The 15,906-nt window shown below is 39.2% G+C and overlaps 1 protein-coding gene across 1 annotated transcript in view; it reads left to right on the forward strand.

Moving 5' to 3' along the window:
- Window positions 1-15,906, forward strand: part of LOC138311056 (kalirin-like) — a 173,246-nt gene that overhangs the window by 73,202 nt on the left and 84,138 nt on the right. Inside the window, exons 37-39 of the mRNA XM_069252486.1 lie at window positions 1,919-2,159; window positions 3,016-3,109; window positions 6,141-6,258. Coding sequence (XP_069108587.1) covers window positions 1,919-2,159; window positions 3,016-3,109; window positions 6,141-6,258 — 453 coding nt within the window. The remainder of the gene's footprint in view (window positions 1-1,918; window positions 2,160-3,015; window positions 3,110-6,140; window positions 6,259-15,906) is intronic.

Genomic DNA, 15,906 nt, shown 5'->3' on the forward strand with positions numbered 1-15,906 from the left:
GTGTTACAGGGATGGGATTGTAAACGTATTGTCTTTGTGTTACAGGGATGGGATTGTAAACATATTGTCTTTGTGTTACAGGGATGGGATTGTAAACATATTGTCTTTGTGTTACAGGGATGGGATTGTAAACGTATTGTCTTTGTGTTACAGGGATGGGATTGTAAACGTATTGTCTTTGTGTTACAGGGATGGGATTGTAAACGTATTGTCTTTGTGTTACAGGGATGGGATTGTAAACATGTTGTCTTTGTGTTACAGGGATGGGATTGTAAATGTATTGCCTTTGTGTTACAGGGATGGGATTGTAAACGTATTGTCTTTGTGTTACAGGGATGGGATTGTAAATGTATTGTCTTTGTGTTACAGGGATGGGATTGTAAACGTATTGTCTTTGTGTTACAGGGATGGGATTGTAAACGTATTGTCTTTGTGTTACAGGGATGGGATTGTAAACTATTGTCTTTGTGTTACAGGGATGGGATTGTAAACGTATTGTCTTTGTGTTACAGGGATGGGATTGTAAACGTATTGTCTTTGTGTTACAGGGATGGGATTGTAAACGTATTGTCTTTGTGTTACAGGGATGGGATTGTAAACGTATTGTCTTTGTGTTACAGGGATGGGATTGTAAACGTATTGTCTTTGTGTTACAGGGATGGGATTGTAAATGTATTGTCTTTGTGTTACAGGGATGGGATTGTAAACGTATTGTCTTTGTGTTACAGGGATGGGATTGTAAACGTATTGTCTTTGTGTTACAGGGATGGGATTGTAAACGTATTGTCTTTGTGTTACAGGGATGGGATTGTAAACGTATTGTCTTTGTGTTACAGGGATGGGATTGTAAACGTATTGTCTTTGTGTTACAGGGATGGGATTGTAAACGTATTGTCTTTGTGTTACAGGGATGGGATTGTAAACGTATTGTCTTTGTGTTACAGGGATGGGATTGTAAACGTATTGTCTTTGTGTTACAGGGATGGGATTGTAAACGTATTGTCTTTGTGTTACAGGGATGGGATTGTAAACATGTTGTCTTTGTGTTACAGGGATGGGATTGTAAACGTATTGTCTTTGTGTTACAGGGATGGGATTGTAAACGTATTGTCTTTGTGTTACAGGGATGGGATTGTAAACATGTTGTCTTTGTGTTACAGGGATGGGATTGTAAATGTATTGTCTTTGTGTTACAGGGATGGGATTGTAAACGTATTGTCTTTGTGTTACAGGGATGGGATTGTAAATGTATTGTCTTTGTGTTACAGGGATGGGATTGTAAACGTATTGTCTTTGTGTTACAGGGATGGGATTGTAAACATATTGTCTTTGTGTTACAGGGATGGGATTGTAAACATGTTGTCTTTGTGTTACAGGGATGGGATTGTAAACATATTGTCTTTGTGTTACAGGGATGGGATTGTAAACGTATTGTTCTTTGTGTTTACAGGGATGGGATGTAAACGTATTGTCTTTGTGTTACAGGGATGGGATTGTAAAACGTATTGTCTTTGTGTTACAGGGATGGGATTGTAAACGTATTGTCTTTGTGTTACAGGGATGGGATTGTAAACGTATTGTCTTTGTGTTACAGGGATGGGATTGTAAACGTATTGTCTTTGTGTTACAGGGATGGGATTGTAAACGTATTGTCTTTGTGTTACAGGGATGGGATTGTAAACGTATTGTCTTTGTGTTACAGGGATGGGATTGTAAACGTATTGTCTTTGTGTTACAGGGATGGGATTGTAAACGTATTGTCTTTGTGTTACAGGGATGGGATTGTAAACGTATTGTCTTTGTGTTACAGGGATGTGATTGTAAATGTATTGTCTTTGTGTTACAGGGATGGGATTGTAAATGTATTGTCTTTGTGTTACAGAAATGTGATTGTAAATGTATTGTATTTGTGTTACAGGGTGACATTAGCATTGTGATAGAGGATTATGCGGCTGCCAACAACTCCGAACTGACGATACAGCGAGGGCAGCAAGTGGAGATACTTGACCCCACCCCCGGGGAGCCAAACTGGTGCCTGGTGAAGTCTGTCACTCCCCCAGGGGAAGGGGAACCTAGTCAGGGACTTGTACCGCTGTCAACACTGAAACCTTTACCAGTAGTACGGGGACCAGGCTCCAGGAGCAGTATGGACCTTGAAGGTTAGTATACACACTGTAGTAAAGAGTTATCTCCCTTACCTACCTAGGTCTGTAGATACACTGTAGTAAAGCTGACAAGAGTTATCTCCCCTACCTACCTAGGTCTGTAGATACACTGTAGTAAAGCTGACAAGAGTTATCTCCCCTACCTACCTAGGTCTGTTGATACATTGTAGTAAAGCTGACAAGAGTTATCTCCACTACCAACCAAGGTCTGTAGATACACTGTAGTAAAGCTGTCAAGAGTTATCTCCCCTACCCACCAAGGTCTGTAGATACACTGTAGGAAAGCTGACAAGAGTTATCTCCCCTACCTTCCTAGGTCTGTAGATACACTGTAGTAAAGCTGACAAGAGTTATCTCCCCTACCTACCTAGGTCTGTAGATACACTGTACTAAAGCTGACAAGAGTTACCTCCCCTACCTACCTAGGTCTGTAGATACACTGTAGTAAAGCTGACAAGAGTTATCTCCACTACCCACCAAGGTCTGTAGATACACTGTAGTAAAGCTGTCAAGAGTTATCTCCCCTACTCACATAAGTTGTGTCCCTTACCCACCAAGGTCAGCACTCCTCAGATTTAACTGACGTACATTGACCTTGTATGTGATACGAGTGTCCATTTTGAAACGTAGTGACTCTTTACATAAAAACATGATTGCCATCGAAGGCACTTTCCCTCAAAATTCAATTTCTGAAGATAAGGTGCACTGTTGGCATAATTAGGTTTTCTGGCGAAGAAAATGTTTGATCGATGAATTCTTCTGTATAGTACGCTAAAGTGACATAATTTTTGTAACAAGTAATTTGACCTTATCATTGTATCATCCCTTTGAATTTTTGTTGTGTTTGTAGAAACATTGGGTATATCTGGTGATGCTAGTCCTAACTCATCGATGGTCGCTCTGAACGCTGCGTCTCCGATGAGCAAGAGGAAACCAAGCTTCAGGTGAGCAACATATCATGGTCTGATCTGAATTGTGATTGGCTATCGATATATTCACAATATCTTATCGGAAATCAGATTGGTTCAGACATTACAATTTAATTCCAATATCTCAACTGTGATTGGTCATTATGTATCATACCTTTTAACTTACATTATGATTGGTCAAGCATTCACTCCCTTAGTGCTTCATACAAATTTCTTGAGTATATGTCCTTGAGTAATGTGTGATTAACAGCTACTATATATATAACAACAGAATTTTGATTGGTTAAAATCTAACATATTAAGCTAAGTGTGATTGGATAAATTGGGTCAAGTACCACGATTTTACAATACCTTCAGTGTTAATAGGATTTTGAGTGGTAGAAGTCTGATTTGGTAAATTACAGCGACCTTTCTAATCTTGATCGACTATTGATACTTAAATACTTTGAATAGCCGAAATAAAATTACAATAGAATATTGTTTTTACTCTACAATGTAGGAAGCATAAGAATAGTATCTTTTGCAATAAGAACTTAAATAAAACTTTAAAAAATCCAATTATTTACTAAAGGAGATTTAATTTCAAAGAAGGAAATCAGCAAGGATGGAATCAGGATTTTACATACTGAAAGTTCTAACGTGGTGTCATATATAGATGTAATTGTTGTTTTTTCTTTGCTAGGGTAACATCAGGTGTACATGAGATTAGTAATGTTTATGGTGCAGTAATGTGTTATTTATGGAACAAGGTTTAAGTGATGGAGATGAAGTGATGTTTATATAAAGGGAAGGGGAGCCCCCTGGGTGGGGGAAGCCCTGGGTGGGGGGAACCCTAGACTGTCAATATCACAGGGGTCTGGATGTTAAATACAGTACAACACATCTATAACTGACACAAAAGCACTTTTGTTTAGACAAAAAAACACACAGCGATTAACATCCAGTATTTATAAATAGTTGTCTTTGTCTCTGCGTAAAATTTATGTATAGCCATGGGAAATTATCCTCAGATGTTTTCTCTGTGAGATAGGCAGATAGAGGGTTGATTTAGTAGTTATCTATAAATAGACTCAAATATACGTTAGATTCTCTATAGATAATTGAAAAATAAAGAAGTAGACTATTGGGTCTCTGTCTATAGAACAATGGAATTTCTATCTATAAATAGACTAGAAATAGGCTCGGGGATCTCTGTGTATAAATAGACTAGAAATAGGCTCTTGGATCTCTGTGTATAAATAGACTAGAAATAGGCTCTGGGATCTCTGTGTATAAATAGACTAGAAATAGGCTCTGGGATCTCTGTGTATAAATAGATTATAAATAGGCTCTGGGATCTCAGTATATAAATAGATTATAAATAGGCTCTGTAATATCTGTGTATAAATAGACTAGAAATAGGTTCTGGGATCTCTGTGTATAAATAGAAAAGAAATAAGCTCTGGGATCTCTGTGTATAAATAGACTAGAAATAGGCTCTGTGATCTCTGTGTATAAATAGACTAGAAATAGGCTCTGTGATCTCTGTGTATAATTAGATTAAAAATAGGCTCTGGGATCTCTGTGTATAAATAGACTAGAAATAGGCTCTGGGATCTCTGTGTATAAATAGACTAGAAATAGGCTCTGGGATCTCTGTGTATAAATAGACTAGAAATAGGCTCTGGGATCTCTGTGTATAAATAGACTAGAAATAGGCTCTGGGATCTCTGTGTATAAATAGACTAGAAATAGGCTCTGGGATCTCTGTGTATAAATAGACTAGAAATAGGCTCTGGGATCTCTGTGTATAAATAGACTAGAAATAGGCTCTGGGATCTCTGTGCATCAATATACAGAAATAGGCTCTGGGATCTCTGTGTATATATAGACTAGAAATAGGCTCTGGGATCTCTGTGCATAAATATACAGAAATAGGCTCTGGGGTCTCTGTGTATAAATAGACTAGAAATAGGCTCTGGGATCTCTGTGTATAAATAGACTAGAAATAGTCCTTGAGATATCTGTGTATAAATAGACTAGAAATAGGCTCTGGGATCTCTGTGTATAAATAGACTAGAAATAGGCTCTGGGATCTCTGTGTATAAATAGACTAGAAATAGGAATTGAGATATCTGTGTATAAATAGACTAGAAATAGGCTCTGGGATCTCTGTGTATAAATAGACTAGAAATAGGCTCTGAGATATCTGTGTATAAATAGACTAGAAATAGGCTCTATGATCTCTATGTATAAATAGACTAGAAATAGGCTCTAGAATATCTGTATAAATAGACTAGAAATAGGCTCTGGGATCGCTGTGTATAAATAGACTAGAAATAGAGTCAGGGATCTCTGTGCATAAATAGAGTATAAATAGACTATGTGCTTGTTGTCTATAAATAGACTTTTGATCTGTATCTGTAATTAGACTAAATCTGTGTCTTTAAATAGACTATATTGAGATTATATGTACTCTCATAAATCATATGTTTATCTTCTCGTTGCTAGGGGAAAGAAATGAAACTTGAATCTTAGAATTATAGATATTTCATTCCAAGTGTAAGATTTTATCTGGTCCACAATAGGCAAGCCTCGTTAGATTTATCTATAAAATGATTGCAGTTAAATCAGAAAAGCTGACTTCTGCTATTATTTGTCACATTTATGCATCAAATATATAAAGATGCTCCACCACCGACGAATGGTATTTTTTCTCTATCATAAACAGGAGCAGACGAATAAGTATTTTTCTTCAGTTACAAATATTACTTATTTTATACCATTACCACTATTGAAAAGTTTGAGCTTCTTATTTCAATTCAAGATTAAAATATTAAAAACGATTAATTTTGTCCCAAAAGAAATCCATAACACTATGCTCTATATGGAATTAGTACTGATTGTGCTGCACCAAAAGCTAAATAAATTATTTTACATATATTTTTGTGTTAGTGAAACACATATGAACACAATTATGCATCAGTTATTACTCAAATGATGGGTAGCATTATGCTTTGTCGGCGGTGGGGCATCTTTAAATGTTCTCTTTCTTTTCACTTTGTAGGAAATGGCTAACAACGCCTGTGCGTAAACTGAGTCAACCCAAAATGGAAAAACAGACAGCTACGATTTTTGAGTCTCATACAGCAGTGCCCCCTGATGGTAGAATGATGCGACTCAAGGTAGATCACTCTCTGTGTATTCTGTGCTATGTTCAAACAGTAGATGGTCAAATGGCTATATTTATCTTTGTAAGGTATTATCTTCAGTATTCTTACACTTGACAGTGCGACAAAGAAATCACAAATATTGTGATTTGTCTAATATTTGACAGATTTATACAGCTATGAATAATCACTTTCGGATCAGATATTTATCTTGCTTTACTCATTCATTTCAGTAAACTCTGATCTCCAATCTCCATTTCATAGCTAGTCAAGTTGATGCTTTCAAAGTGTAAAAAAAAACAATCACTTTTACTTTAACTTCTGAAAGATAGTTAGAAGTAAATGATTCCAAGCTATTTGAATTTTCTTTCAGAGTACATATATTTTACCATCTGCTGTTATCCCAGACTTGTCAGACTATACATTGGTTACTTGGTGTATTTCTTTTTATTTTAAATGTAAAATTCAACGAAAAATATTGTTAATCAATGTTAATCTGTCAGAGTCTGGGATAGGTTGTTATGTTTAGAAGAGTTTGCTGGTAAACAAAAAGATAAATATGAAATAAATATTATGTTTGTTGATTGATGAAAAAGATCTATTTCAGTTGACTTTTGTGTGAAAAAGGTAAGTGTCGGTATTTTGTGAAGACTTGTTGATGAAGAGGGATGTGGAAAGTCTAGGAAGCTGATTTTTCACTGAGGTAAGTAGTCCATCTCTTGTAGCAATCTCAGACTCAAGACTAAGCTGGCCCACCATCTACTGAATCTCAGACTCAAGGTTTAGCTGGCCCACCATCTACTGAATCTCAGACTCAAGGTTAAGCTGGCCCACCATCTACTGAATCTCAGACTCAAGGTTTAGCTTGCCCACCATCTACTGAATCTCAGACTCAAGGTTAAGCTAGCCCACCATCTACTGAATCTCAGACTCAAGGTTTAGCTAGCCCACCATCTACTGAATCTCAGACTCAAGGTTTAGCTGGCCCACCATCTACTGAATCTCAGACTCAAGGTTAAGCTTGCCCACCATCTACTGAATCTCAGACTCAAGGTTAAGCTTGCCCACCATCTACTGAAACTCAGACTCAAGGTTAAGCTTGCCCACCATCTACTGAATCTCAGACTCAAGGTTAAGCTTGCCCACCATCTACTGAATCTCAGACTCAAGGTTTAGCTGCCCACCATCTACTGAATCTCAGACTCAAGGTTTAGCTAGCCCACCATCTACTGAATCTCAGACTCAAGGTTTAGCTAGCCCACCATCTACTGAATCTCAGACTCAAGGTTTAGCTAGCCCACCATCTACTGAATCTCAGACTCAAGGTTTAGCTGCCCACCATCTACTGAATCTCAGACTCAAGGTTTAGCTGGCCCACCATCTACTGAATCTCAGACTCAAGGTTTAGCTGGCCCACCATCTACTGAATCTCAGACTCAAGGTTTAGCTGCCCACCATCTACTGAATCTCAGACTCAAGGTTTGCCCACCATCTACTGAATCTCCCACCATCTACCACCAACTGAATCTCAGACTCAAGGTTTAGCTAACCCACCATCTACTGAATCTCAGACTCAAGGTTTAGCTAGCCCACCATCTACTGAATCTCAGACTCAAGGTTTAGCTAGCCCACCATCTACTGAATCTCAGACTCAAGGTTTAGCTAGCCCACCATCTACTGAATCTCAGACTCAAGGTTTAGCTACCCACCATCTACTGAATCTCAGACTCAAGGTTTAGCTGGCCCACCATCTACTGAATCTCAGACTCAAGGTTAAGCTGGCCCACCATCTACTGAATCTCAGACTCAAGGTTTAAGCTGGCCCACCATCTACTGAATCTCAGACTCAAGGTTTAGCTAGCCCACCATCTACTGAATCTCAGACTCAAGGTTAAGCTGGCCCACCATCTACTGAATCTCAGACTCAAGGTTTAGCTGGCCCACCATCTACTGAATCTCAGACTCAAGGTTTAGCTAGCCCACCATCTACTGAATCTCAGACTCAAGGTTAAGCTGGCCCACCATCTACTGAATCTCAGACTCAAGGTTTAGCTGGCCCACCATCTACTGAATCTCAGACTCAAGGTTAAGCTGGCCCACCATCTACTGAATCTCAGACTCAAGGTTAAGCTGGCCCACCATCTACTGAATCTCAGACTCAAGGTTTAGCTTGCCCACCATCTACTGAATCTCAGACTCAATTGTTAAGCTTGCCCACCATCTACTGAATCTCAGACTCAAGGTTAAGCTTGCCCACCATCTACTGAATCTCAGACTCAAGGTTAAGCTTGCCCACCATCTACTGAAACTCAGACTCAAGGTTTAGCTTGCCCACCATCTACTGAATCTCAGACTCAAGGTTTAGCTGGCCCAAGGTCTCTACTGAATCTCAGACTCAAGGTTTAGCTGGCCCACCGTCTACTGAATCTCAGACTCAAGGTTTAGCTAGCCCACCATCTACTGAATCTCAGACTCAAGGTTTAGCTAGCCCACCATCTACTGAATCTCAGACTCAAGGTTTAGCTAACCCACCATCTACTGAATCTCAGACTCAAGGTTTAGCTAACCCACCATCTACTGAATCTCGGAATCAAGGTTTAGATGGCCCACCATCTACTGAATCTCAGACTCAAGGTTAAGCTTGCCCACCATCTACTGAATCTCAGACTCAAGGTTTAGCTAGCCCACCATCTACTGAATCTCAGACTCAAGGTTTAGCTAGCCCACCATCTACTGAATCTCAGACTCAAGATTTAGCTTGCCCACCATCTACTGAAACTCAGACTCAAGGTTAAGCTTGCCCACCATCTACTGAATCTCAGACTCAAGGTTAAGCTTGCCCACCATCTACTGAATCTCAGACTCAAGGTTAAGCTGGCCCACCATCTACTGAATCTCAGACTCAAGGTTAAGCTTGCCCACCATCTACTGAATCTCAGACTCAAGGTTTAGCTTGCCCACCATCTACTGAATCTCAGACTCAAGGTTTAGCTTGCCCACCATCTACTGAATCTCAGACTCAAGGTTAAGCTTGCCCACCATCTACTGAATCTCAGACTCAAGGTTAAGCTTGCCCACCATCTACTGAAACTCGGACTCAAGGTCTAGCTGGGCCACCATCTACTGAATCTCAGACTCAAGGTTTAGCTAGCCCAAGGTCTCTACTGAATCTCAGACCCAAGATTTAGCTTGCCCAAGGTCTCTACTGAATCTCAGACTCAATGTTTAGCTAGCCAACAATCTACTGAATCTCAGACTCAAGGTTTAGCTAGCCAACAATCTACTGAATCTCAGGCTCAAGGTTTAGCTGGCCCAGCGTCTACTGAATCTCAGACTCAAGGTTTAGCTAACCCACCATCTACTGAATCTCAGGCTCAAGGTTTAGCTAGCCAACAATCTACTGAATCTCAGACTCAAGGTTTAGCTGGCCAACAATTTACTGAATCTCAGACTCCAGGTTTAGCTGGCCCACCGTCTACTGAATCTCAGACTCAAGGTTTAGCTGGCCCACCATCTACTGAATCTCAGACTCAAGGTTTAGCTAGCCCACCATCTACTGAATCTCAGACTAAAGGTTTAGTTGGCCCACCATCTACTGAATCTCAGACTCAAGGTTTAGCTAGCCCACCATCTACTGAATCTCAGACTCAAGGTTTAGCTGGCCCACCATCTACTGAATCTCAGACTCAAGGTTTAGCTGGCCCACCATCTACTGAATCTCAGACTCAAGGTTAAGCTGGCCCACCATCTACTGAATCTCAGACTCAAGGTTTAGCTGGCCCACCATCTACTGAATCTCAGACTCAAGGTTTAGCTAACCCACCATCTACTGAATCTCAGACTCAAGGTTTAGCTGGCCCACCAATCTACTGAATCTCAGACTCAAGGTTTAGCTGGCCCACCATCTACTGAATCTCAGACTCAAGGTTAAGCTGGCCCACCATCTACTGAATCTCAGACTCAAGGTTTAGCTGGCCCACCATCTACTGAATCTCAGACTCAAGGTTTAGCTGGCCCACCATCTACTGAATCTCAGACTCAAGGTTAAGCTGGCCCACCATCTACTGAATCTCAGACTCAAGGTTAGCTGCCCACCATCTACTGAATCTCAGACTCAAGGTTTAGCTGGCCCACCATCTACTGAATCTCAGACTCAAGGTTTAGCTGGCCCACCATCTACTGAATCTCAGACTCAAGGTTTAGCTAGCCCACCATCTACTGAATCTCAGACTCAAGGTTTAGCTGGCCCACCATCTACTGAATCTCAGACTCAAGGTTTAGCTGGCCCACCATCTACTGAATCTCAGACTCAAGATTTAGCTTGCCCACCATCTACTGAAACTCAGACTCAAGGTTAAGCTTGCCCACCATCTACTGAATCTCAGACTCAAGGTTTAGCTAGCCCACCATCTACTGAATCTCAGACTCAAGGTTTAGCTGGCCCACAATCTACTGAATCTCAGACTCAAGGTTTACCTTGTCCATACTGTATATTGACCATTGACTGTTTTATTTTCTTTGCAACTTTGCAGTACCCATATTTGAATCTACTGAGCCCTATGTATATTCTGGTGGACACTTTATCATTTATATTATGCTGGAGATCTCACTTCTCAATTGTTGGCTGTTTTCTGTCTAGATTTTTAGATTAAGATTAAATGTGTAAGAGTTACTTCCCCTTAGTTCAGTGTCTCTTTTATTTTCACTTTTATTAAAAGCAAAAGGGACACAACTCTGTCACTACAGTGAAACTTAATTGATTTCTCGAGTTACACATGGAGGAAGAAACATACTACATACACCTGTCCTGAAATGTTAAACGTGCAAATATCTAAAGAATTACAAAACTGCATTATTAATCATTATAAATCATAAAAAGTTATTTTCAGAGATATTTTAAGCAAACAACAAGGAGACAGAATTACAAAACATCATTTTTAGCTCACCTGAGCTGAAAAACTTAAATTGAAAATTCACCAAAGTCTTTCTGTATAGTGCACAGGTCATTCACCTAACCTAACTATGATTACTTATGTGTGCAGGAAGTGAAGAACAACAGAAGTCCTCTCTCATGTGGTATTTTATGGTTTACAGGAAACAGTTGGTATGAACAGCCCAAGGCTAGCCATCAGTCTAGCTACAGGTTAACTCCCCTGAAAATTCATTATGTACTCTTCCATTCTTTGATCCAGAAGGGTTCAAAAACGACTGTAGGGGTTATTGAGTTAACAGAGTACCAGACATTTGTCTGTAATACTAAGAGTTTTTCTTCACATGTCTAATGGCCATTACAAACAAACATCTTTTTCTCAATATTTTATCCGTTTTGATTCAGCCTGTTAATGCTGTACAATTGTTTCTCAGTTCAAAACCTTTTTGTCTGATTGTCCCATGGATTTTATTAAGAGGGGGTAATTTTCTGCTGAGTAGTAGAACAGGTTTTGTACTGTAGCTGCTACTTCAAACTTTGGCAGGGTATTTGTGTGTTTGAGGGAGATAAGTGGATTCTGTCAGACAATTATTCTTTATCTTTGAAAAATGAAGAAAGTGTATTTATCAAATGATTGTTGCTAAGTGGTTGAGGTGTGTGGGACTTACACTGTAGTCTTCCACCTCTGGGTCATGTTGGCTCAGTGGTTAAGGTGTCTGACATTCTACCACTAGCACTCCACCTCTGGGTCATGGTGGCCAAGTGGATAAGATGTCTGACATTCTACCACTCGCCCTCCACCTCTGGGTCATGGTGGCTCAGTGGTTAAGGTGTCTGACATTCTACCACTAGCACTCCACCTCTGGGTCATGGTGGCCAAGTGGATAAGATGTCTGACATTCTACCACTCGCCCTCCACCTCTGGGTCATGGTGGCTAAGTTGTTAAGGTGTCTGACATTCTACAACTAGCACTCCATTTCTGAATCACAGTGGCCGAATGGTTAAGGTGTCTGATGTTCTACCATTAGTCCTCCACCTCTGGGTCATGGTGGCTGAGTGGTTAAAAGATATCTGACATTCTACCACTAGCCCTCCACCTCTGGGTCACAGTGGCTGAGTGGTTAAGGTGTCTGACATTCTACCACTAGCCCTCCACCTCTGGGTTACAGTGGCTGAGTGGTTAAGGTGTCTGACATTCTACCACTAGCCTTCCACCTCTGGGTTACAGTGGCTGAGTGGTTAAGGTGTCTGACATTCTGCCATAAGCCCTCCCCCCTCTGGTTCACAGTGGTTGAGTGGTTAAGGTGTCAGACATTCATTCTACCCTAGCCCTCCCCTCTGGTTACAGTGGCTGAGTGGTTAAGTGTCTGACATTCTGCCATAAGCCCTCCTCCTCTGGTTCACAGTGGCTGAGTGGTTAAGGTGTCTGACATTCTGCCATAAACCCTCCACCTCTGGGCCCTAGTGGCTGAGTGTTAAGGTGTCTGACATTCTGCCATAAGCCCTCCCCTCTGGTTCACAGTGGCTGAGTGGTTAAGGTGTCTGACATTCTGCCATAAGCCCTCCCCCTCTGGTTCACAGTGGCTGAGTGGTTAAGGTGTCTGACATTCTACCATAAGCCCTCCACCTCTGGGCCATAGTGGCTGAGTGGTTAAGGTGTCTGACATTCTACCACTAGCCCTCCACCTCTGGGTTACAGTGGCTGAGTGGTTAAGGTGTCTGACATTCTGCCATAAGCCCTCCCCCTCTGGTTCACAGTGACTGAGTGGTTAAGGTGTCTGACATTCTACCACTAGCCCTCCACCTCTGGGCCCTAGTGGCTGAGTGGTTAAGGTGTCTGACATTCTACCACTAGCCCTCCACCTCTGGGCCCTAGTGGCTGATTGGTTAAGGTGTCTGACATTCTACCACTAGCCCTCCACCTCTGGGCCCTAGTGGCTGAGTGGTTAAGGTGTCTGACATTCTACCACTAGCCCTCCAATTCTTGGCAATAGTGGCTGAGTGGTTAAGGTGTCTGACATTCTACCATTCTAAGGTTCACATTGCTGGTCTCTCTTTATTTTTTCTATCACAGCTGGAAAGAATATTCATAGATAATATGTTAATTATATGAGTTGCCCAATAATACAATGAAAACTATAAAACAGAGAAAGCACTTAAGTTATACACACAAGTTTTAAAGTATCTGTGTTTTCCTTTCCTTTATTGTGTATAATATATCATTCATGCATGTTATTATTTAATTTGTGACTGAAAAGTTTAAATGATGTTAAAGTTAGCCTTCAATGTGAACTTGAGGCTGATATTGCCCCACAATATATGGGCGTACAATAGAATGTTGTTCTAGACCAAGTTAATGTGTTTGTGCCCTGTTTCATTTGCTAGCGTGACGACTGGTAGTTTGTTTATGAATTAATACTTACTCTAATATTAACTTTTTTAAATCCTCACTTCTGACAATGTATGAGTCTTTCTTTAATCAATAAAGAGTTGCATATATTCCGAACTGAAAGACATTAGAATAGAAGTCATATCCTCAGAGAGGTATAATCTGGGAATTTACTTTCTGTTAATCAAATTTGTTTCTAAAATAAGACAAAAGGGTTCTTCTCATATCAAGGTGAATGGCAGTTATAAACTCAAAATAATATCAAATGATAAAAAATTAGAAGAAGAAAAAAAATACGAAAAAATTGCAAAATATCACATTAAAAGGAGTTTCCAATAATTTTTCTAGAATTTTTTTTACAAAATATCACATTCAAAGGAATTTCCAATATCAAAAGTTAGTTGGTATTTATGTGTTTTGGTGTTTTTTGTACACAGACGGTATGTTTGTGTATACCTGTGTGTACCTGGCCAGGTGTGATTGACTGTACAGGTATAAACACTGTGATTGATTACCGCCAGGTATTGATTACCGTGCTATACATAGTTCTGTCACTGGCAGCTACTAAACGCAGCCAGGAATCTATCATAACGAGTCCGTCAACGACAAAAACTTGTCGGACCCGCGACTTACCTTCACGGAAATCTGTGCTTATATATTTCTTGGGACATCCTGGAAATTAGTTACAACAACATCTTAGTTAGTTGTGGATTGGTGTGTCTTAAAGTGTGTGAAAGTTTTTATGATCACGATTTTATCGAAAGTTTGAACTAAGGATATAAACAGTGAGTTTCGCAGAAGAAAGTTGTGACTGAAAAAGTTTTCAGTTATCGCATTGAAATTCCAGAAAATGTTTGCAGAAAGGATTTGATATATGAAAGGATTTCTTCATAAACTGCAGCCAAAAGACTTGTATTTAGTCATTTCTGAAATGCTATGAAAAGTTTTCCCAGTTATAATACAGCAAAACTTTTAGAGAAATTTGTGTCAATAATTATATTTCAAAGCTTGCATAAGTTTTTTTCAATCAACAAGAAAACATTTCACCAAAAAAAAGGAGCAATCAACGAAAAATACAAATGAGTTGAACAAAGGGCGAGTTTTTGGAGTATAAGAACAGCATCTTGTTTTTTACACAGCGTATAACTGCTGTTTGCTATGGAGTGTTTGAAGTTCTTTGAGTTATAAGAAAACTATTATTGGATATGTATATGGGTTATTATCAGTACGAGTTCGACGTTTTGTAGGACTGTGTGTGGAAAGCTTTCTTTGGAGGAAAACATTACCAGAAACTTTATACTGAAGGAAAATCTGTGGATGGTAGATGTGGAGAAAAGTTTTAAGGATTTTTGTTTCTAATTTTTTTGCCATTTTTTCACCCCAGAGAATTTTGACAATATTCTACTGTTTGTCTTAGTGTCCTGATGTGTTTGACTTACACAGTACTTAATTGTGATGTAACACTTGATTCTGTCAGTGTTTTAAAGATGTCCGCGCCTCAATACTAATGCTTTTCTACATATAGTGCTCATTTCTTCTCCAAAGACCTGCCACTGATTCAGTATACAGGTAAATAAAGTTTCAATCTCATTCACTCGGTAATGATAGATAGAAAAATATTTAGAAGTTTTGAAATGTTCTAGAATTTTAATTTGAAGAAAATTGGTTCAAGCCCTGTTTTATAATATCTCTGGTGTATTTTGTGCACTTCTGGTTTTTCTTGGATATAGAAAAAGATGTTTATAATAAGGACAGATCTGAAGTCTCATAAAATTATATAAACTGTATTATAACTGTACTGTTATTAATCAATTGTTGTCTAATTTTTAATGACTTTTGTGCAGAAAGCAAATTAATGAAGTCCATACACTCAGGTTTTGATAAACGATATTCAGCTAAGACAGGTTCTGATAAATGCTATTCAGTTAAGACAGGTTCTGATGAATGATATTCAGTTTAGGCAGGTTTTATAAATATTATTTAGTTAAGACAGGTTTTTGATAAATGCTATTCAGTTAAGACAGGTTTTGATAAATGCTATTCAGTTAAGACATGTTTTGATAAATGCTATTCAGTTAAGACAGGTTTTGATAAATGCTATTCAGTTAAGACAGGTTCTGATAAATGCTATTCAGTTAAGACAGGTTTTGATAAATGATATTAAGCTAAAATAGGTTTTGATAAATGCTATTCAGTTAAGACAGGTTCTGATAAATGCTATTCAGTTAAAATTCAGTTAGGTTTTGATCAATAGTACTATTGGTTATTGGTGCATGTTTTTCGTTTTCTTAGTGAATTGGGATTTTTGATTGAATTTAAACATTCTTGACAAATAATTTAAAA

Source organism: Argopecten irradians, chromosome 16, assembly GCF_041381155.1.
Source record: "Argopecten irradians isolate NY chromosome 16, Ai_NY, whole genome shotgun sequence".
Taxonomy (NCBI): Eukaryota; Metazoa; Mollusca; class Bivalvia; order Pectinida; family Pectinidae; genus Argopecten; species Argopecten irradians.